Here is a 24,718-nt window from a genome sequence, read left to right on the forward strand (position 1 = left end):
TACCCGGAATCAAACTCAGGACCTTGCACTTGCTGTCTCCCCAGCCCTGTCACAGTTTTTAATAATGAATGGGTATTGGATTTTGTCAAAGGCTTTTTTTTGGTTTTTCTCTGGTACCAGGAACTGAACTCACGACCTTGCGCTTGCCAGGCAGGCGCTTTGCCGCTGAGCTAAATCCCCAGCCCTAGCTTTTTTAAAAAAATAAAGTGCAGACTAGCTAGGCATAGTATGTACTTCAATAATACAATAACTGGCAGTCTGAATATTGCAAGTTCAAGCCCCCAGTCTGAGCAACTTAGTGACTTAATAAGACCTTGTCTCAATTTTTAAAAAAATTTTTATAAGGTCTGGGGATGTAGCTCAGTGGGAAAGCCCTAGGTTCAGTCCCCAGTTCTAACAGAACAAAACCTCAAGAACGTTGAAATGTGTATGTATATAATTTTTCCCTCTCCCTTTAGAATATGTCAGAATGGCTTCCTAGAAAAATTCTGAGCCACAGACAGGAACATTGTTAATGCAGAGATGAATTGTTACTTCAAAACTATATCAAGTGTTGGCTGTAACATTCTGACAGCAGCCATGGTGCTGTGGAAGGTACCAATACATAGTTTTAATGCTAGGCTTTGGGACTACACATAGAAAAGTCAGCGATTCCACAAATGCCTTCCCATGGGCTCTACCAGAGGTTGGTTAACTTTCTTGAAAAAGTCAGATAGTAAACATTTTAGGTTTTGCATACCATATAGTGGCTATGGGACCTATTCATACGTGCCATGCAAACGTAGCTAAAGACTATATAATTAGCCAGCCATAGTGGTACATGCCTGGAATCCCAGAACTCAGGAGGCTGAGGTAGAAGGATCACTGCAAATTCAAAGCCAGCCTGTACTCTGTAGCAAGACCCAGTCTCAAAAAAAAAAAAAAAAAAAAAAAAAAAAAAAAAAAAAATAGAATGGTTGTGTCTGCATTCTGATAGAACTTATGGACACTGAAGTTTGAATTTTTCATAATTTCAGGTGCAATGAAATATTCGTTTGATTTTTTTCCAATTAAAAATGTAGGGATGGGATGTAATTCAGTGTTAGAACACTTGCTGGACCTCCATGAGGCCCTGGGTTCAACCCCCAGCACCACCAAAATAAAACAATCCATTTTTGACCCATGAGTTGTACAAAAACTGGCCATGGATTCGGTTTGGGCTATTGGTAGTTACTTATCAACCATCAGATTGTATAATAAGTGACTTGATAGTAGACATTTATTATATTGGAACCTTGATATACTGCAACAGTGGGGTGGATTTATCAAGAAAACTGAATTCAGCATGTATCAGATAATTACCTTATATTTTTTATTTCAGCTGGAGTTAACCGAATTTCATATTGGCCTGCTGATCCAGAAATAAGCTTGCTTACTGAAGGTTCTAGTTCTGAAGATGCAAAATTAGATGCCAAAGCAGTGGAAAGATTGAAGTCAAACAGCCGGGCCCATGTGTGTGTCTTACTCCAGCCTTTGGTGTGTGATATGGTGCAGTTTGTAGACGAGACTTCTTACAAATGTGACTTTATTCAAAAAATTACAAAAACAGTGCCAGATGCTAACATTGACTTTTATTCTGAATGTAAACAAGAAAGAATAAAAGAATATGAAATGGTATTTTTGGTTTCAAATGAAGAAATACATAAGCAAATATTGATGACTATAGGTCTGAAGAACCTGTGTGAAAATCCATACTTTATCAACTTAAGGGAAAACATGAAAGACCTTATCCTCCTTTTGGCCACAGTAGCCTCCAGTGTGCCCAACTTTAAACACTTCGGATTCTCCTGTAGCAATCCAGAACAAATTAATGAAATTCACAGTCAAAGTTTGCCACAAGAAATTGCAAGGCACTGCATGGTTCAGGCCAGGTTATTGGCATATCGAACTGGTGAGTTAAATGCTTAGTTCATAAATTGATTCTGATTGGTTGGGTTGTATTTGTCTCAGAAGTAAAGTGGTGTTTGTCTATGGTAGAATTCATTTAAAGTTTTGCTGCTCATACAATGTAGAGAAACTAGTAAGGCCTTGTGTAGGAAACATTCTTTGAGCAGTTTTGGCTTTCCTCGTGTCCTTGTATTCAGCACTACATTTATAATTCAGAGCCAAATTATCTAAGTCCTTTCTGGCTCTTGCATTTATGGGCTTCACTGTCCACTGAGCCTTCCACTAAAGATGGGACGAAAAGAAAAGTGAAAACTAAAGTCATTTTTAATTAACTCTTTAGTATCTTATGTGTCTTCAATAAAAACTTCTGGAAATTATAAAATTAATAATACAAATACAAAATAACTAAAGAATATCAAAGTAAATGCATGTAGAATATTGTCATTTCTTCCAATTACTGGTATGTCTCAGTAAGTTGAGAAATCAAATATTTTTATATATTGTATTAAGTAGTACATGTGGAATAGGAGAATATTACTTGAGATTATTCTTGTGTAAAAATATTGCATCTGTATTTCTAATTATGGAACAGTATTTTTACATCTTACTAGGTATAATTTTTTTCAAAGTAGAATCATAACACTTTTTAACATTTAACCTTGAGGTAAGTAGAAAAAATAGAGGTAGGAGAACAGTAGAGTAAGGTTGTTATCCCAAAAAAGAAAGAGGAAAATCAGAAAATCCTGATAAAGGTGCCCCTGGACTATAATGTAGTCTAAACAAACAGACAACAACAACAAAAACCCTCAAAGTTGGTAGGATGGAAGATCTCAACTGACAGCATATAAGAATCACCATGGAAACTTTAACAAAAAGATTCTCAGTTCCCCACCCAGAGCTATTTAAGCTGTGGTTTGGGCGTGTGTTTTTTTAAGAAGTCCTGCAAGGTATTATGACATTCAAGAGGATTGATAATCACTCAATTCTGTAAAGAGTTTGATTCTGTAAGTATGAACTATATGATCCCAAACAATTGTATATAAGTCTGATTTAATGAAAATTATTTTTATAATACTAGGGAGTGGATCAAGGGCTTTCACAATGAGCTATATCTCCAGCTTGCCTGCTTGCTTGCTTGCTTTTCTTTTCTTTCTTTCTCTCTTTCTCTCTTTCTCTTTCTCTCTTTCTCTCTTTCTCTCTTTCCATTTTAAGATAAGGTCTTGCTAAGTCACTAACTTGCCCAGGCTGGGTTAGAGTTTACAATCCCTCATCCTACACCTTCTACAGTGCTGGGCACCATGTCCTGCTCAAACATTTTTGTATCCTGGGTTGTACATTATTCTCTTCACTGATAGCAGCTTTGTAAAGAAGTTTTCTGTAAACCAGAAAAATGATCAGCTCTTACAGATATAATTCCATATTTCTCTTTGGTAATCAGAATTCAGCAGAGTTCTGCCTATGTTCCAGAGTAAGATGGGAGATGTGCATCTGCTGTTTCACTTGATCTCAGTAACTCTTGATTCTCATAGAACATCTCATCTTACCACCTGTGATTCAGTATGTAGATTGCAGTATGTATAGAGCTAAATATGCATATGTATGTCTTACTAGATCTACTACTACATAAATTTTGAATTATAAATTTATCCATTGTTACTGTGCAGAGTTTTGTACATAAAGCTATGCTTATGCACTTAATGGGCAATTGAAGAGATTTTCTCAAGGGTTCTTTTTTGACAATGGATGATTTTTTTTTGGTCTGGAACTCAAATCCTGAACAGGATACAAACTCAACTCTTTGCACTCTACTCTACCCTAAGCTCTTCTACGGAAGAAACCATCTCTTCCAAATCATCATTTTTTTTCTTTAGCACTAACCAGTGTGTGTGGTTTTTTTGGTTTTGTTTTGTCTTTTTGAGACAAGGTTTTGCTATGTAGTTCAGGCTGGCCTTGAACTCATTTTGTAGCTCAGGCTGGCCTCAAACTTGCAGCAATCCTTCTGCCTGAGCCTCCTGAGTGCTGGGATTACAGGTGTGTGCTATAATGCCCAGCTAATCGTGTGTGTTCAATGGAAATCTGTACCAAAAGACAAATGGTCCACAATTCTTAATCTAAAACCTGTGAGGCCAAAAGAAAAGGAATTCAGAATTTTTCAGATTTTAAGAAGGTAATATAATGCATATACTGGCTATGCAGTACTCCAGTGAAGTTTAGGACAATTCCTATGATCAAACAAATTAGAACTTATGGAGTAAAATGTGTATTTGTGCTAAGCAGAATGCTTAATAAATATACTTGTTTTCTTATTTTTTTTCTCCTTTTTGGTGGTGCTGGGGATCAAACACAAGGCCTTACACATTAGGCAAGTGCTCTACCACTGAGCTGCATTCCCAGCACCCCCACAATTTTAATGTTACCTGTATCATTTTCAAAATTCACTGTGTGAACTTGGATTTATTTTGGATTTCCAGTCTTTTCCTTTGATATTCTCTACTTTTGTGAACTTTTTGAAAGTATAACTCACTGGTTTTCAGTGTGACTAAGATTCAGGGGGGACTCTGAGAAATGCAGGTTCCTGAGCCTTTCTCAGGTTGAACTACAGGTTCCCCTGGGAACCAGGAGTTTGGCTTTTTAACAAGCCTCCAGCAGCTTTGATGCCCATGGTCTGAGCAAACACTGATGTGACTACAAGATGGGTTGCTAAAATAGCCCTGCCTGTGATCCAGAGCCATGGGCTGTGATTTTTAGTGACCAAAAGAGCCCAGGAATTGGCTTTGTAATCAGAAGTGACCATAAGGAAAATGACTTTTCTTTCAAAGTTTTACAGAGAAAACCCAATGAATAACCAGATTATGTGGCAATTTTTGCAAGAATTACAGATGTAAAAAGATTTTGAGAAATAATGTGTTATTTCTTGGGGCTAGGGTGAAATGTTCCATTTTATGTGAATAAAAATTTACCCTTATTTGAAGGGATAAGTGGTAGAGAATATTCTCTTGGCGTAGCTAACCTTTGCCGGGCAGTAGAGATGCCTGCTGATGCAAAAATCATATCCTGACAGGGTTTATCCTGTGCCCAGAAAAACAGGGAAAGTGGCTCCTGAGACTAAAACCATAATACAAAAAATATTTAGCATTGATGGAGGAAAAGTAGACTCAATATGAACAGTTTATATTCTAGTTTTTCATTTTTCCTTTCTGATTTATATACATATTGAGTACAACTTTACTAAGATTTTGGTTTTGTAGGCAAATATAATCTAATGTTTATAATTTCTGCCACTTGCCTTAGAAATTGAGCATAAAGCCACTGAGTTGTATTCTTTTCCCTGCATGTTAAATTCTAAAGGTCTGGGAGGGGCGAGGGATTTAGCTCAGCAGCACAGCACCTGCCTGGCAAGCCCGAGCTCGTGAGTTCGATTCCCTGTACCGGGGGAAAAAACCAAAAAAAAGGTCTGGGAAAGAACAAAACATTGTTTACACCAAAATCTCTTTCCCCTCCACACCACAGAAGGCAGTCATCATGTATACCCTGCTCCACAGTATCATGTTCAACTTCAGAGCGCATCTCACAAATAGTGTTTCCTTGCCACTGTCCTCCTGCACCACCCACCTGTGAGTTGCGTGAGGATGGGGACTGATGTCTCCCTCACCACCGACATGCAGCTTCTCACAATACTCGGCACACCTGGGGCACTCAGTGAATGCAAATTCTTATGGAATTCTTAATGTCAAAGGGAGAGGAGGAGGAAAGGCAAATAGGTGGGGCATGGGGGACTAAATCTTAATCAATTAATTTCTGTGTTTTCTTATCTAGAAATGAAAATTTTAGCTGCTTTATCTTTAGGTAAAAAAATTTATATAAATGCTTTGTAGTATAATAGCGAAAGTCTGGCCATGCTTGAACTGGCAATGGAAAATTTCCTTGTATCATCAGAACCTTTTTTTTTATCTTTTTGAAACAGGGTTCCACTATGCAGTTCAGACTGGCCTTAAACTCAGTTTGTAGCCCAGGCTGGACTTGAACTCATGGCAATCCTCCTGCCTCAGCCTCCCAAGTGTTGGGATTATAGCTATGCGCCACCATGCCTGGCAGAACTTTTTAAAAATAAACTTATTGATAGGTTTTTAATCCGAGTTTTTAATACAATAATGGCATAAACTTTCTTTGTACTTTTACTGGAAAAATTGGTGTTTACATATGTATCCTTTGAAGGATTAACCTTTAGGAAACTATAGAGGTAAAGGATAGTTTCACTTAATACTCATCAGTATGAAAATGCCCTAGGGTGAGTTCACAGGTGATCCTTCCTATCTTTATTTAAATAGTAGGAAAAGTAGATCTTTAATAGGTAGAATTTTTATTTATTTATTTTTATTTTAAAAATTTTCCGTTTCAGACTAATTGTTCTAAGAAGTGTAGTTTTCCTTGTTGCAAACGTGTTGGCTCTGCAGGAGAACTGTGATCTTATGTCCATAGCTTCTGCCACTCAGAAGTGAGCATGTAATGAGGCTAAGGCGGCATCTTTTCCCCTTCACAGTAAACTTGAAGGTCGTGGAAAGGGCAGCATTTTGTTTAAGTCAAAATTTCCTTCCTGTACCTTTCAGCAATAGACATGAGAGTTCATAACGTTTTATGTTTATATTAGAAGCTTGAACTTATTTCTTTGCAAGAACATTTTCATAAAATATATTTCTATGGTTGGAATGTAAGAAATGATAAATTTGTTTGTTATGAATGGTTATTGCACTAGTTCAGAAAGTTTTTAAAAATTCAGTTGCATCAGCTATTAGAAATAGTCACTTAGATGGCCAGGCATGGTGGCACACACTTATAATCCTAGTACTTGGGAGGCTGAGGCAGGAGGGTTGCTACAAGTTTGAGAACTTCATAGTGAGACTCTGTCTCAAAAACAAACAAAAACCAAAAATCCAAAACAGTCATTTAGCAACTGACATGCTAGTGGAAAATCAGTGACGTTGTACTCGGTTCTTTGTATTGATCTGACTGTAACCCCTGCTGTGTGAGCAGTCTTCACGTGTACATCATGAGTGACAGGGTGGGCAGTGACCCTGTCTACTTATCTGGTTCCTAACTCCCATATTCCATACTTACTTTTTTTCATATTCCATACTTCGAATTATTTAACACTTTCATGTAATGAATGAAGATATCAGGAATTGCTGCTACATTTAAAATATGTTACAATGAGTATGTTTTCTGTATTTTTGGGAAAAAATACTTCTAAAACTAACAGATCATTGATTTTTACTGAGTTCAATATCTTATTTTGCAGAGGATCATAAAACAGGAGTTGGAGCAGTCATTTGGGCAGAAGGGAAATCTGTAAGTATGAAAAGAATTCTTTAAACATTTAATCTGGATTTTGTTTAAACATAGTTCATTCTTCAGTGCTTTGCAATTTTTTGGTTTTTTTGAGATGAGGTTTTGCTGTGTTGCCCAGGCTGGGGTCCAGATAAGTACAGTCAAGAGCTATTCTGAGTGGGGTATGGTGGTGCACACCTGTAATCCCAGCACTCCGGAGGCTGAGGCGGGAGGATCATTGTGAGTTCAAGGCCAGGCTAGGCTACAAAGTGAGCTCAAGGCCAGCCTGAACTGCATAGCGAGACCTGTCTCAAAAAGACAAAAAGAAAAAAAAGGGATATCCTGAAGATGGTATCCACAGCACTTAATGACTGCTGTACCCTGTAGTATCAGGGAGTGAGATGGTGACGGCTGGTTTGGGAGCCGGTGATCCTCCTGTGTGAGCTGCCCAAGAAACTGGGACTGTAGGCTTATGCCCCCAGGCCTAGCCACATAGTACATTTTTTGAGCTGTTGAGATTAATGTTTTCGTATTGGTGCATTTATTAAATTCTATAGACATTTGCTCATTTCCTCAACAGTTTCTTAGATTCATCCATACAGCAAACAGTTATTAGGCACCTACAGGCACTGTGCCACAGTGAACATTAGAAATTTAAAGATCACATGTTCTGCCTTTCATGGCCTCATATCTTATGATAGAAAAGTAAAAAAGAGGCTCATCTGTAAGTGAGATTGTAATCGGTACTGTGAGAAGGAAGAAGAGGACCCCTGCTGTCCTTGGAGAAATGAGTGACATATTCTTGGAAGTGGTAGTGGGCTTCTAGTCTTGAAGAATGAGTATAGTTATCAGAGCAAGCTAGGAAATTAGGGTAACATTCTAAAGTAGAAGGTGAGAGAGAGAATGTGAGAAATTACAATGATGTCGCATGTTGGGGTCCAGAGTCCTATGTTGAGTAGAGTGGGCAAAAATTGTCCTGACCATGAGGGCTATATGAAGAGCATGGACTTCATCCTTTAGGCAGTGCCCTGCCACAGCACTAACCAGTAGAAGTTCAAGGCAAGCCACACATAGGATTTTAAATTTTCTAGGAGCCATACTGAAAGAAATAGGTGAAGCAGTATGTAACTGACTGAAATATGAGCCTAAATTTCAGTGGACTACTGAGCAAATAATTTGATGGTTTGTTTCAGTGTTTTATACATTCTTCAAATTCAACCTACCTAATAAATCAAGTGATTATTTTATACTAACCTGCTCCTTCAGAGGTCACATCTCACGCCCTGATACTACAGGGTACAGCAGTCCTCAGTGCTGTGGATACTGCCTTCAGAGTACCTCTTGACTCCCTTATCTGTACCCCAACTGTTAACTCCTACTAGAACCAGTTCCTTGGGCAGCAGTTCTGTACCAGCCGTCTGTGACACTCATCATAGTTAAAGCTGTGTCCGTCTCCAGACTCTTAACTGCTCCTGATAAAAAGTACATGAAGGCAGGGATTCTGGTTTACAGCTGCATTGCCAGCACCTCACACAAGTCTGGGCTCTGGTTGGATCTCTCATTTGTGCTTATGTGAATCTTAGCAGCCTTTTGGTTTAGGATCTGGTTCTCAACTTCGTGGAGAATTCAACACCAGGTGAGTGTGGTGCTGAACACCTGTGATCCCAGAACTTGGGAAGCTGAAGCAGGAGGATCGCCATAAGTTTGAGGCCAGCCTGGGCTACATAGTGAGTTCAAGACCACTTTAGACTACAAAGTGAGACTCTATATAACACAAAACAAAGTAAAAGAAGAACACAGCTGTAGAGAGGCTGGATGGTAAAATGGGAATAATATGGGATTTGAAGACAGCAACCTGCGCTTGAACTTGGCTATGTTACTTATTAGCTCTGTGATCTTGAACAAATTAATCTCTCTTGGCCTCAGTTTCCTTATCTATAAAATGGCGATAATAATAGTACTACTCTCTAGGTTGTTTCAATGATTGAATAAATGAAATAATGCATATGAACTTAGCATGATGTTTGACATTTAGTAAATGCTAAAGAGACGTTTATTAATGTAATAATATTTTATTTCCAAATTTTGTTGGCAAATTTCACAATTACACAATTTTGTACTTAACATAGTAAGTTTTTACAGTAATGAGTCTGTTAATATCAAACTGTTATAAATACTTTACATTTATAAAATACCATCCTAATAATTGATAAAGCATTCATATTAATAATGTCATTAATCAAGAGAAATAACAAAGAGCCACTGAAGTAAAAAGTTTTATGCATATAAATATATGGCTCAATAAGTATTGAAGAGTAAGGGGAAGTATGTATTTTCTGACAATCACAATAGCATGTCTTTAACCCAACAACAGAAATTATTCAAAACATTTTTACAATTTCTGACTTGTTAACTAGTAGCCCATCACCGAGTAAAAGAAATTCACAGTCACTTACTAAGTACATGCTATGCATATCAATCTAGCATGTGACTTAAAGGGATAGAAAAGAAGTATAAAATGTTGTTTCTATTCTCCAGGATTTTATAACCTATATGAAGAGAAATTAAGTAAGCCAATTTGTGAGTTAAGCAAGATAGAGGTTTTATTAACTGCTAAAACTAAAGGCAGCCTGGCAATTATAGAGTTGGTTAACTTTCTTAGAAATAACCTCTGACAAGGTATCTTACTTTTCTTGTTGCTGAGACAAAATACCCAATGTCCAAAGTTAAGGGAAGAAAGGTTTATTTAGTTCACAGTTTATAGAAGTTTCAGTCCATATTCAGCTGGGTCCAAGGTAGAGTGAATTGGCAGAGGGCCATTGTGGAGAAGAAACAGTACATGGCAGCAGAAGACAGCAAAAGCAACGAGAGAGAGAGAGAGAGAGAGAGAGAGAGAGAGAGAAGCCTCTTTATGTCCTTTATATTATGGGCAGGCTACCCACGCTAGGATGGGTATAGCACTCACATGCTTAATCCCAGCATTGGTGTATGAATCAGTCAGAAACTCTAGATTCATCCACCTCTGAAAAACCCACCCTGTCATGACTGCATGAGGCTTTAGGGGGAGAGCTAGACATAAACCATAACACAAGGCCATACTGCAGTAGAAGGATCTGATACTATATTTTTTGATGGCTCAGTTTGTCATAGGAGTGGAATGAATATTCATTATATGAAGTATGACAGCAAGCTTTAAAAATACATTGTACCTAGACATGGAGGCCACACCTATAATTCCAGGTACTTGGGAGGGTGAGTCAGGAGGATCACAAGTTTGAGATGAGCTTAAGTTTGAGAAGAAACAATTCAGTGAGACCCTGTTTCAAGATAGAAAAAAAAAAAAGGTATGGGGAAGCTAAGGATATAACTTGGTAGAGTACTTGCCTAGCATATGCAAGTCCATATTCACTCCTAGCACCACCCTCCCTGCTAAAAATTACAAAGTGCCTGTTGACACTAACCATAGTGGTCTGCTCACTTTTGTAGAGAAGTTGTGACGGAACCGGTGCTATGTACTTCATAGGATGTGGTTACAATGCCTTTCCTGTCGGATCTGAGTATGCTGACTTCCCTCACATGGACGACCAGCAGAAAGACAGAGAAATAAGGAAGTTCAGATACATTGTACATGCAGAACAGAATGCCTTGACATTTAGGTATGGTTTTTGCTTGTGTTTTCTTTAAAATGTAGCAATGCTTAGTCAAAATTAGTTTTCTTGTAATTGTAATTTATTTCCTTTTTTCAAATTCTAAGAAATACTGTTTTCAGAAATACAATTTTGGCCAAATTTGATCCTTCATGGGATCCGAGGCCATTGTCATAGATTCTCAGGCCATTTAACACATTGAGTAAGTCTTTTTATTTTTCTTTCTTCCCTCTCCAATACAAAACTACTGAAAGACTTTCCTTAGGGTCTTGCTCACTCTTACATACATTTGGAGGTTAATATTGCCTTCTTTTTCTAAACCTAGAGCACATGCATTTATGAATATCAGGTTTTATTATGAATCAAATTGCTTTAAAAGAGGTTTTATTAGAGGTTATAATTGGTATTACCTCCTACTAATATTAATTTAGGTCACTACTGCAAAGACCTCTCAGCATGTACCATTCAAGGGATGAGGTTAGGGGATTAAAAAACCAAGTAAGACATGGTTCCTGTCCTTGGGGCCTTTCTGATACAATAGGGACATAGACTGCATCCTCCTAACATGTAGCTTCTAAGGGAGAGGTGAGCACCATGTGCTGAGGACCTTCAGAGCTGCTGTGGCCAGGAGGGGTGGGCAATGCCAAGCAAAGCTATATGGAGAACTCGCGTTTGAGTTGAACTTTAAAGGATTACTGGCATTGTGGCAACTGGAAATGTTCCTTGAAAGGAAGACCATTTTTGCTTCTAACATAAGCTGTGGTCTAGAAGTAGGGAAATGTATTGTGTATTGGGAGTATGGGTATCCCAGTTAGCTGGAACGTGGACAGATGGTGAACACAGCTTACTGGACAGGCTAGGACTATACAGTAGAGGACTTTCATATAGATGCCATGTGGTTGGCAGTGGGGAAATGCAATCACACTGCCAAAGTCATGCTCATAGACTGTTTAGGTAGCACGTATATTGTTTGAACAGAGTAGATGTGTAAAATTCTGATGCCCTAGTCCAAATGGATAGAAATGAGATGTCAAATAAAGAGATGAGTATGGAAGGTGGAGAACTGAAAACAGTGGATGCAGAGCACAGAACCAGGAATTACAATCCCTGCATCCTCAAATAAGAGCATTCCTTAGTCCTGAACTGCAGCCAGCATGCAAAATTTCACAAAAAATCTCCTTTTATCCTTGTCCTCCTCATTGGAGGTTACCTTGCTTCATTTTGTACAGAAGTATGAGTATGTCACAAATGTTAAATCAAATTATTCTATAGGAGGGAAGGATAAGTAGAAATCAAAACATTTATCATTAATTTGCTAATTTAATAATCTTTAAATGTCCTGTAAGTACTGATTAGGGCTAGGCCTTTTGGCTGCAATGATTTGTTGTCCTAATCAGACATGGTTAGCTCCCAAGAAGTTTTAACCCCAGTTTTCCAGTATTATAGAGAAGTGTGTACTTACAAAGCATTGCCTCCCTCCACTCATGATTGAGTCCATAAGCATGCTAAGCAAGCAGTCTACCACAGAGCTACATCCCAGCCCTTTTAAAACATTTTTAAAAGTTTGAAACATAGTCCTGCTAATTGTCCACGTTGTCCTTAAATTTGTGATCCTCCTGCCTCAGCCTCCCAGGTAGGTGGGATTATAGACATGCAACATGATGCCAGACTTGTTGCTCCTTTTCCTCTCCCCTCCCCTCCCATCCCTTTTCCTTCCCCACTCTCCTCCTCTCTCTTTTCTTCCTCTGCTCTCCCTCTCTTCTCCCTCTCTGCCTCCCACTGTTGCCTCTTTCTTTGTTGGTGTTTACTTTGTTTCTGATACTGAACATAACTGCCATAACTGCCAGTGCTTTTGAATTAGTAAATGCATTTTAGTTATAATAATTGCCAGGTTTTTGCATATTTTGAAATTTACTAATTCAGCAAGAAAAGGCCTGATTATTATTTATATGTTAGAAATCTGTTTTTTAAAGAGCTTAAACTCTTCAGATTACTCTGAAAAGTAATTTACCCTTTCAGTAACTAACTTTGTAATATTTTATAAATTTTTATAGGTGTCAAGAAATAAAGCCAGAAGAAAGAAGCATGATTTTTGTGACCAAGTGCCCATGTGATGAATGTGTACCTTTAATTAAAGGTGCAGGCATAAAACAGATCTATGCAGGGGATGTAGATGTTGGCAAAAAGAAAGCAGACATCTCTTACATGAGGTTTGGTGATCTTGAAGGTGTTGGCAAGTTTACAGTGAGTAGATACACGTTTTTCTAAGCGTACTTCCTATTACGTTGTTTAGTACCCCGCCACATATTGTAAATTAGTGATTTCCACCCTTGTAAAGAATTTCAACAAATTATTATCATTGAATTTATTCGTATTTGCAAACAGTTACCTAACTAAACGTTCAGCTAAGGATCTCTGCCTTACATAGATCTATGCAGAGCTGTGCATCAGCTTTGCATATTTTGAGCCAGTGGTCCCTTTGGTGCTATCTGGTGGCTGATAAAAAACAAGCTCTGATCCACCAGTTTTTCCTTACTCTCCGTTCTGGCTTAGAGGATAGAGGCAAAAATAGTTTAAGATCATCCAAAATACGGGCAGACCCACACAGACATAGACACACACACACACACACACACACACACACACTTATGAGAAAAAACAGCCTAATATCAATCACCTTCAAAGTCTTAGAACATGGCAGTATGTATGCATCTTTATGCCAGAGTAGCACAAATGGCCTCTAGTCCAGTTTCTACTAAAGTCCTTCTTTCCTAACTGAAACCTTCTGAGCAAGGACTTTATTACAATCCTATCAGCATTCTAGTCTTCCAGCTTCTAGAATTCTAACCAGAGTCACTCATCAGACTCTGCTGATAGCCTTCTAGGGCTTCTTCAAACCTTTCCAAATTCCTCCTGCGACCGGTTCCACATTGTTAGGTACAGTCACAGCAATAACGCCATCTCTGGTACCAATTTTCTGTGTTTCCCCAGCAGTAAGACTCAGTACTCAACTCCCATAATTTAAAGAAGGAAAGATATAATTTGGCTCATGGTTTTAGGAGATTCAGTATATGGTCAGCTGGCAGAAACATCATGTTGGAAGGGTATAGCAGAACAAAGCTGCTTAATTTTTGGTGGCTAGTAAGCAGAGCGGGGAAGAAGTTCCTGAGAAAAAAGAAGAGGAACTGGATAGTTCTCCATGACCCACCCAGATACAACAAGAGTGTGCTCTGCTAATCCCCCGGGGAGCTCCTGAGGCAATCAAATTGATAATCCACCCTTTTTTCCTGTTCTTGTGATGAAGATTAGTTCTTTGGTCCCTTTTCTATCATCTGGTCTGGCTTGAATAATATATACAGTACATGGTTAGCTAAATGCCTTGTTTTATAAATATCAGTAATTAACCTGAATTGGTATTTGTTCTAACTAACATAAGAGTGTCAGTAAATTTGATACTTGTTTTTAATATTAAATTAAATTGGAGTTAATGTTGTTTGAAAAGTTTTTGCTTTGCTTTTTATTTGTAACTGTTGACCTTGAGATAAGTGGAACTGTCCTATCCTTGAGATAAGTTGTATTGTCAACAGGTAGTTTAGATTTGGGCAACACTGTTTTAAACACTAGGTTTTATCAGTGTATATCCATGTCCAATTATTTAAAAATATTTTAATATATGTGGGATTTTCTGTATTAGGGTATATTTTTTGAAATTGTGAACATAATTATGAACATTATGATTGTACAGTAGGAAAACAAAAAAGAATTCATATTATCCCATAACTCATAGATACCACTGTTAACATGTTGCTGTATTTCTGTGTTAAAAATTCCTCAAAAATTATTATCAGTAATTATACAATATCCCAGCCGTTAGACTTGACTTAACTTAACCATTTCCCTGAAACTGGATACGTAGATTGTTTCTAAGTTTTTAGTTAGAAAATGACTTTTCATGAATATTATTTTTTTCAGTTTTTATTTTTCATTAGTACATGTTTGCATTACATAATGATTACCTTCCTCGTGGGGAATTGGTATATGTACATAACATGTCTCAATTCTCTTTTCATTCCCTTTCTCTCCCTTCCCTCCATCTCTTTTTTAAAATCTTCATTAGTACATATTTGTCATACATAATGATCATATTATCATAAGGAATTTATACCTGTGCATAATGTCATAATTCTTTTTACCTCTCTTCAGCCATTCTTCCCCTCCCATTTTACAAAAGCTTTGTTTCTATTTTTCCCTTCCATTGTTCTTCTAAAATCTCTTTTCCCTTTCTTCCCTTTTTTCTCCACCTTCCTTTTGTTTTCCTTCCCATTTGCTTCCTACATTCTAGGATCTATCCATTGTTTTGCTCCTTTCTTACTCCTTGGGTTTCTTGCTCAAGAGAAACAATGGGATATGTAAACTTGTGTGTCTGATTTATTTCACTTAACATTATGGCCTCAAAGTATATCCATTTACCTGTAAATGACTCACATTTATCTTTCTTTAAGGCAGAGTATTACTCCATAGTATATAAATATCACATTTTCTTTGTTCACTTATCTGTTGATGGGCATATGGGCTGTTCCCAAGATTTAGCTGTTACAAATTATACTGCTATAAACATGGTGTCTTAGTTACTTTTCTTGTTGCTGGGACAAAATACCTAAAACCCAAAGTTAATGGGAAAAAAAAAGATTTATTTAGCTCACAGTTTGTGGAGGTTTCAGTCAGTAATCAGCTGGCTCCAAGGTAGGGTGGCACATGGTAGAGGGGTAACAGTTCGTGGCACCAGAATAAAGCAAAAGCAACAGAGAGAGAGAAAGAGACAAGCCTCATGCAGTCATAAAGTTTTTTCAGAGGTGGCTGAATCTAGAGTGTGTGATTGATTCTTAGTGCAACACTGGGATTAAGGATGGGTGATTACTGGATCAGTCCACTGATTTGATTGACACTACCCTAATCCTGGTAGACTGGGTACAATATAAGGAGGCTTTGGGGGAACATCTAGACACAAGCCATAACACATGGGTATGCATGTGTCCCTGTTGTATGATGCTTTTAACTCTTGGAAAGATACCTAGAAGGGGCACAGTTGGGTCAAATGGAACTTCTAGTTTTAGTTTGTTAAGGAATTTCCATACTGATTTTCATAGTGATTGTATCAGTTTTCACTCCCACCAACAGTGGAGAAGGGCTCCTTTTCCCCCACAACCTCTCCAGCATTTGTTATTGGTTGATTTCTTGATGGATATTCTCAAATGTAAAGTCAGAATCATTTGTTTTTATTTTCTTTGTCCAAATTAATAGATTTCGGTGGTGCAACATGTTTCAAAACACACAATACCTTTTTTTTAAAAGAAAAAATTTCTTATATAACTTCCCACCCTTTGTAAGTCTTTTCTTGGTACTAATCTTAGCCATACCATTTCTAAAAGTGGCCAAAATCTAAGGACTTTTCATGCATGGTAAAATGTTCATCTTGTTATCTCACTCCACCTCAAGATGTTAACTAGTTGATCTGATGAAATAATTGATGTATATGGAAGAGACTCACAGCTTATTATTACTTAATTGTGTCTTTCTGGAGACCGTGTTCCACTGAAGCCTTTTTGTGAAGGCATTAGTGATTCTGATGAAGATTTTATCCAGGCAAGAAAGGAAGGAAAAGCTGTACTAGGGATACTGAGGACCCCCCCAGCCAGCTGCAGTCTTTTTTGTTCAGACTCCCCTGTTTCTTTCTGAGTGTTTGAGTTGGAATATTTTAACTATTAGAAATGTATGACATAGGATATGATAAATAACATTATACAAAGTCATATGGCATAAATTAGTGTTCTATAGTTTTATTAAATAGCAATTAACATTAGTTGTATTTTTATTCTTTAATACCAAGGCCTTCTTTAGCTATTACAAAATTTGATAGAACCTAGAAATTGGCTATAATGTTTTAAAAATTGCATGCTACTAGGCATAGGCAAGCCCACGTTCTAAATCCATCCCTGCCTTTTGTGGAACCTGGAACAGATCACTGAAGTTCTCTAAATCCATTTTCTAGACCATGAAATGAATGTGAAGAATCATTAAGGTCCCTTTCTTCTCTGAGAGGAGTATTGATTTTGATCCCAAAAGCCATCCCATTCAGGATGGCATTCTTACAGCATTGTTGATATAGACATGCCAACACCATTTGCTTATATTTTTAAAAGATGTTTTGATATTTAAAGGCAAAATGCTGAAATGCTATTCATGAAATCCTTTAAAAATACATAAATAAAATACTTGTACCCTCTTACAGTGGCAGCTGAATCCCTCTGAAGTTTATGGCTTGGGAAAAAATGAGCCTGAAAGGAGAGACAGTAAGTATTTACAAGCCGCAATGGAGATTAACTTTGTTGCTGAGAAAAATAGATACACAGTGAAGTTTAAAGATCAGATGATAAGAATTGTTGTGTTAATAGATGGGGCATATTCTCGTTATGGATTAGATTTGTTCCCATTTGTGAATGTTTGTGTATCTACTATATGCAAGGTACTATGAAAAGTGCTGACTAATAATTAATCCTGTTGGATCTGCCATTTAATCCAAATAATCATGTATGAATTGAATTTATAAGTAAAATTTTTTATGAAACAGTAAACAACAATAGTCTTCTATGCAAAAACAAAAGTGTTTTGAGTATGAGAAAAATAGATACTTGTAGAATAAAGCCACATATGGCTAGATTCATCAGAGAATGGAAATATTATGGGTATTTTAGTCATCTAAGAATAGTCACAGCTTCCATAATTGCTAGTTTTCACAGTTTTATTATTTGCCCATTAACATCACTTTTGAATGTAATGTAATCTTTGGGAGACCTTATAATTCTTTAAGCCCATAATTTTGAACATGAGTGCTATCCAACACTATTTTAAAATAATAGCTTAGCCAAGCATGATACCACACTCATGGAATCCTAGATCTCTGGGAGGCTGAGGCAGGAGGAATTCAAGTTTAAATCCAGGCTGGGTTGATGAGACCCTGTCTCAAAATTTAAAAATACAAAAAAGACTGGGAATGTAGCTTAGTGTGAAGGTCGTTTTTTAAAAAAGTATCTGTACTACAACTCTTTGGATTCTAGGTAAGTGGTAGTGTACTATAAATTTTCTTGATGACGATTTGATTACTCTAAAAAATCAAATATTAAGGTCTCTATAAGAATACCAATGTCTTAATTTACTATGTTCTGAATTAGCTTTATTCAAATAGTAAATTTATTGTTTGTAATCTTGAAAAATGTATGTAAACTGCATTTTCTTTTTAAACTTTTATCAAGAGAAAAAAATAGGAAAATATATGAATCCAACTAAATAACTTCTGTTCAATGAGAATTTTGAGGGAGTCAGTTATTCAGATGGCTAGAGAAAGGATATAGAAAGCAGTAATCATAAAAGTGAATTACGGGGCTGGGGATTTAGCTCAGCGGCAAAAGCGCCTGCCTGGCAAGCGCAAGGTCGTGAGTTCAGTTCCTGGTACCGGAGAAAAACCAAAAAAAAATTTAAAAATAAAAAAATAAAAGTGAATTACTGTATCTGTGTTAAAAATAAGAACACTCGTTCATCAAAAGATACTATGAAGAGAGAGCAAAGGCAAACTGTGGACTAGAAAATATTCATCATTTACAACCATGAAGGGCTTATGTCCAAGATTATCATCCCTAGATCCCAAAGGAGAGAGAAAGCGTGTGGTGGGGCAAGTCCTGAGACTGGAAGGGGGACAGAGGACAGCCTCTGGCTCACTGGCAGTGTTTTGTTTATTGATCCATATGGTGGCTCAGTATATGTTTACTGTGTGACTGTTCATTAAATGACTTTAAGTTTCTATGTATTTTTCAGCAAGTATTTTATGTCAGTAAGGAACATCCTTAAGTCCCTTTCAATTATATAATAGTTTTATTGGGATGTAACTCATATATCTTAAATTCATCCTTTTAAAGTGTAGAATTCATTGGCTTTTAGCATATTCAGAGTTGTGTAACCATCACTGTCATCTAATTTCAGAACATTCCCTTGTCCTCAAAGAAACGCATCTGCAGTCACGCCCCATTCTCCCCTACCTCAACCTAGGCAACCACAAATTTACTTCATGTTTTTATGGATTTGTCTAGTCTGGCAATGTCATAGAAACGGAATCATACAATATATGATTCCTTTCTAGTCTTTATTCTGTTAGGAAATAGAAGAATGAAACAGACACAAGTTGAAACCCTAGCTTTATTGCTGAGGTTTGACCTTTGGCCAAATCAATCTGTCTGGAGACAGGGTACCAGGCTTCAGGCCCTCTCAGTGCCAGTTCGAGGAGCAGAAGTAGAAGGGAGGCGGCAGTGTGAGTGACTGCTCCCAAGTGTCTTTCTGCTCTGTAGAACTGGAATCCAAATAAACCATAATGAGGATTCTTTAAAAAAAAAATCACCGAGCTTTCAAGAAAACAAGAGAAATATCCAGACACTCATTCATACCCCCCCAAGTGAGATAAGAGAAACATTTACTAGAATCTGAATGGCAACTGTAAGAAAGCACAAAAGCCAGAGTAAACATAGGCACAAAAGTCCATATAAGTTGGGATTTTGAGCAGAAATATGGAGTCCGTTGCAAGGTGCTGAACTGAGCCTGAGACTCCTGTGTAAGCTGGGGGTCCTTAAAGGAAGCTACAAGGCTCCCATGGAGGCACAGCTCATGACAGAAGCAAGTTAGATTCTCTCAGAAGGAAAGTGACTCAACTAAGGCCCATGCGGTACAAGAGGATACAAATTCATAGTTGAAAACTGGACAAAGTGGGAGAAATGTACCCCTGAGGGAGAGTGAACAGACAGCAAACAGCATAGACAGACTCCAAGGACTTTCTGCTCTGGAGTTAACAAGTAGGTTATAGAAAATGTTAATAAGCAAAAGATGCTATTTTAAAAATGAGCAAGAAATTAGCTACTATTTACAAATGACCAGGCAGTTTTGAACAGAATCTGATAGAATTAAAAGTAAAAAATATTGTTATTAAAATAAAAAGTCACTGGGAAAGTTAAGCAACTGTTTATTAATGGGTACACTGTTAGTATTTTGATCTAACTCTTTAATGTGGTGTGCTGTCCCATCAGTTATGAGTTAGCATCCTGACAGAGAGGGCCATTTGCATCACAGGGGCAAAAGTAGGCTATTTAAATTATAGTCATGGTGTGCTTGCTTCAGCAACACATGCACTAAAATATTAAAATATAGTCGTGGAAATGGTTTATCCATGTAGAAAAAATGATGATGAATTCTGACCTCACATAATACTAAAACATCAGTCCCTCATGAATTAAACATAAGTGGAAAAGCTAAAATTTTTCAAATTTTAGAAGACAGAATATCTTTACAATCTATAGGAAAAGAATAACTTATACAGAACACAAATAATACTGGCTATAAAAGAAAAGATTAAGAAACTGATATACATTCCAGTTAAGGACTTGTCTTCACCAAAGACATTATAAAGAAAGTGAAAAGACCAGTCATCCACTGGAAGAATAGATTTTTCATACATAACAGTGCACTGGTTTCCAGAACATGTAAGGAAGTCCTACAGATTTATAAGAAAAGAATTAATAAAGAATGGCAGTTTTTGGTATTTCACAACAACCAAAATACAAGCGTCTGATAAATACATAAAAAGATGATCACACTCAGTAATGGGAGAGAAATGCAAATTAAGGTCACATTGAAGCAGCATATTATACCCATTACATTTACACAGTATGTGAGTTTGGTTTCTTCCAGCCTAATAATGACTCTCCACTGCTCAAAATGTTGTGGGAATTATTTGCCATACACTGCTGAGTGAGGGTCATCAGATACCTGATTACTTGAGAGTTATCTAGAATCAGTATTGATTAAAAAAATATTTGAGTATGGAATATTGAAATGGTTGATAATTTGAAGATAAAATAAAATGAATGTTCCTTTACTTAAGCATTACTTTGCCTTTCCAACCTTTATGGCTGAAATTAGCTCCTTGTGCTGGAAGTGGCGCTCCCTGACGTGAGGTTATTCTTGCACTCTAGACGATGTGTTGAGAGCCACGCCTGTGAGTGAGGAGCAGCACCGCAGCAAGAAGCTGCACCTGGAAAAGCACGCGGAGGGCCTGTCCATGCTGCAGTGACAGCCCGGGAACTGTTACTGTGCTCCCGCAATGCAGCCTCGTGAGCCCAGAGAATAACGAAAGATTCTGTGAATCACTGAAAGGTTTTTTAGGATATGTTATTGAGAATATTTTAACTTTAGATTCATTTATGTATTTTCTAGAGTATGGCAGTGTATTCCTTTATTATACTAAACGAGACAGCAGTAATAAGGAGACCAAGCTACTTACCAGCAAGTGCAGATTTCTGTTGATCTTGAACTTACACAAAAGTTTTAAAAGGGCTTGCTTCACTGGAGGTCACACTTGAAGATGGAATTATACATCTTTTGAGAAGTATTAATTCCTTTGGATTACAAGGGTGACAACTAGTACACTGCTCCAGGAAGCAAATGACAATCTGGTCATCTTTTAAGAGTCCATGTATAGCTAACCAAAAGATCACATTTTTATCCAGATCTTCTTAATAATCAGAATTTACTTAATTAGGACTGACTCATAAAGCTGGTGGACCTGGTCTCCATTTTAGTAGTATATTTTTTCAAATGTTAATCTCTTGGGCTGGGGGTGTAAATCAATAGAATGCTTGCCCAGTATGTACAAATCCTGGGTTCAAGTCCCAACACTGCAAAAATAAAATAAAATAAAATAAAATGTCAATTTCTCTTAAATATTTCAGTGTATAGATTCACAAAGATTTGTTGGACGAGGACCCAATTATGTCACTGATTTTTGTTAGCAGTAGGAAGAGAATATTACTCTGAAGCAGTATTGCTATTTGAAACCAGTGACACTTGAGATCACTAACAATGATCTTCAAAGCTGGTCATGATGTCAACAGGGAAGAAATATTTCAGTGTGGAAATAAACAGTTTTAGGATTTCATTAATAAATCTTCCTCTCATTAATTTTCCCTTCCCTATTATTAACATGGCTTTGACCTTTAAAAAGGAAGGCCTTTTAAGGACCTTTGTATACCTCAAGAATAGTGAAAGTCTTCAGAGTAAACAGATTCAAATTGCTCTTTGTAATTTCTCTCATTTTGATTTGCTGAGGTACTTGCAGAAAATTAGTCCAAAGATGAACGTGAATTCTGTACTTTCCCAGGGTTACGGAGGGAGGCCCACAGACCTGGGGAGTGACGTGTCATGAGAAACAGCTCCCCCGGCTCTGTAGAGGTATTTTGTCTTTTCTTTTATCCGCTTTCCACAGCATCACATGGCCTCAAGGGACCCGCTGCCAGTTTTTCAAAATTACATACAGGGCTATCCAAAGGCTGACCAGATGTCCTGGGTTGCGCAGCAGCCTGCTTCTGTCCACTGGGGTTTCAAAGTCATCATATACCACACAGCTGAGAACTGCCATAAACATTTACACAGATTTGGGCATGGATAGGGGAGGCATGGGGGTGGGGTGAGTGCAGGAGAAGTACCTGTAGAGATAATTAATGTCAATTTGAAAATCACTAGTTAAGCTCTATGTTTTTTTTATCAACATAAACCTTCCAAGATGGTTTATTTCCCAAATTGCTTTATTGATACATGCTTAAGTTCTTGGATTCATTGTTTTTACTAATATTTCATCTGTGTCAAATATCTTATAAATTAATGAGCAAATATTTTGTAAGACTCAGAATCCTGATATATACCACCAGATTTGTGGATTTTGCATTGGGTGTTGGGATGGGATATAATAAGGGAGAAGCATACAATTACTATGGTTAGAAAATGAAAGGTTGATATTTCATAGTATTATTAAAATCATGTTAATGACACTTTTCTTCTGTACAACTTGTTTAATAAATTTTACCATGTAGCACCAGAAGAACAGCTCTCTGCATGGAGATTTTATGTATACAGTGCAGTCTATACAAAGTACTCATTTAACTGCCTACAGTGCTGCCTCGGTTCACAAACCCAGCCTTCACCTCAGTTCTGGTCGAAAACTGAACTGGATGAGAGCGGAATTAAATTTTATCATAAGGTCAACATTGAACCTAACCACTGAATTTGATTTGGTTCTTGTCCAACTCAGTTTACAACTGAATCATGCAAAGAATCGAGTTCATGAACTGCGTACCACTGTAATCCCAGTGCCTGGCACATAATAAGCGCTCAGTATACGTTAATTGATTCACACCCACTAAGCCCTGGGGATGAGCTGTGTAAGAAATGCCCCCAACCTCAAGACATTCGGTCCAGTGGAGGATACAAGTATAGTAATAAAGAGAAATGACTACGAGCATGGTGCCTGCCTCTGCAGCATCAGCATCAGTGGAGACTTGTTAGATTTGTACATTTTCCGGACCCACCCCAGACCCATTGAATCCAAACCTCTGGATCCCTCCGGCAAGCTGCGTTTTCATGCGCCCGCAGGGGATTTTGGTGATCTTCAAGTCTCATGTAACTGTAGGAACAGTGGTGGCACAAGAGGACTTTGAACACTCTGGGGATTCATAGAAAAGTCCTTGTAGAAGCAGAAGTGCTGAAGTGGGTCCAGAAGAGGGTGTTAGAGTCTGCCAAGCAAATAGCTGGAATGCAGTGAACCGAAAAAGCTGAGGAAACAGAAGACCACCCTGCAGGTGGGCCAGGAAAGTTGCTGGGTAGCACACCGTCGCTGTGGAGCCCAGAGCCCAGCTGGGCTTGCAGAAGCTATGTGTAGCGGTGTGGACTCAGGTCTGCACATTTCTAGTCAAAAAGGCTTCATCCCTTGGCTGGAGAAATCAACATGTGCATTTCCACAAAAAACAATTCCTCCCTTAATTTCCAAGGTGAGGACAATGATGGCAAATTCATAATTTGTAAAGAATAGCTCTACAGGAGGGGGCTACACACTTGCCCGGTTTATTCCATGTCTGTCATGCTGAGTCAACATGGATTTATGTGTTTTTATTGTTAAAAAAAAAAAACTGAAACTTTTTTGATAAATCTGACTTTCTGTGTTTTTCTTCCTCAACATACTGAGTTTGAGAATATACCTTTCACTCATAAGCCTTCCTCTTTTTATGCATAAACAGTTTGCCTTTGGGTCAGCCACAGCCATCTGCTTTTGACATAATTTGGAGCAAGTAGCATTGAATACCAGTTCTAAGAGTCCTGGTTTTCCAATAGTGCCCACCTGGCATTGAGCTGTGATGGTTACTGCTGTATTTTAGGACTAAGCATCAGTTAGGAGTTTCATTTCATGTGTAACATGACTGAAGCCTTGTGATCTTTTTGCTGTTATTTAAAATTACAAAGTATTGTGAGGCATGATGGCCACACCTATAAACCCAGCACTCAGGAGACAGAGGCAGGAGAATTACAGTGAGTAGAGGCCATCCTGGGCCATAGTGAGTTCAAGACCCTTTCTCAAAAACCTAAGCAAACAAACAAAAATAAAATGAGAAAGCATTGCAGACATATAAAAAGGCACCTAAAGTGCAGAATTAATGTACGTTACCACTCGGTAACGTACATTTGAGATCTGAGGTGGAGCCTTATTCTGCATCTTTTCTGCATTTGCTCCCAAGGACACTTCCTGGATTTCTGAAAGGACGTCCGTGCTCACTGCAGGGCCACAGAGTCGCAGCCTAGCCCTGGACCCTGGGGGACCATTCCCGAGAGAGCTGCCATTATGCCTCCTCCTAGGAGATTCTTTCAAGCCAGTTTATTCTTATTCATAACCTTTTTGT

The 24,718-nt window shown here is 37.8% G+C and overlaps 1 protein-coding gene across 8 annotated transcripts in view; it reads left to right on the forward strand.

Annotated features, from left to right (window-relative positions):
* Cdadc1 (cytidine and dCMP deaminase domain containing 1) overlaps positions 1-23,972 on the forward strand; it is a 42,552-nt gene extending 18,580 nt beyond the window's left edge. For 7 of the 8 annotated variants that reach the window (XM_005387578.2, XM_005387576.2, XM_005387577.2 and 4 more), the window contains 6 exons: positions 1,361-1,930; positions 7,223-7,272; positions 10,738-10,907; positions 12,953-13,142; positions 17,188-17,248; positions 20,969-23,972. In XM_005387578.2, coding sequence (XP_005387635.1) covers positions 1,361-1,930; positions 7,223-7,272; positions 10,738-10,907; positions 12,953-13,142; positions 17,188-17,248; positions 20,969-21,066 — 1,139 coding nt within the window. In that variant the 3' untranslated portion in view covers positions 21,067-23,972. The other variant, XM_013515745.1, reaches the window with a different exon arrangement.
* Positions 23,973-24,718: the final 746 nt, after the last annotated feature.

Source organism: Chinchilla lanigera, unplaced genomic scaffold (assembly GCF_000276665.1).
Source record: "Chinchilla lanigera isolate Chin_1 unplaced genomic scaffold, ChiLan1.0 scaffold00030, whole genome shotgun sequence".
Taxonomy (NCBI): Eukaryota; Metazoa; Chordata; class Mammalia; order Rodentia; family Chinchillidae; genus Chinchilla; species Chinchilla lanigera.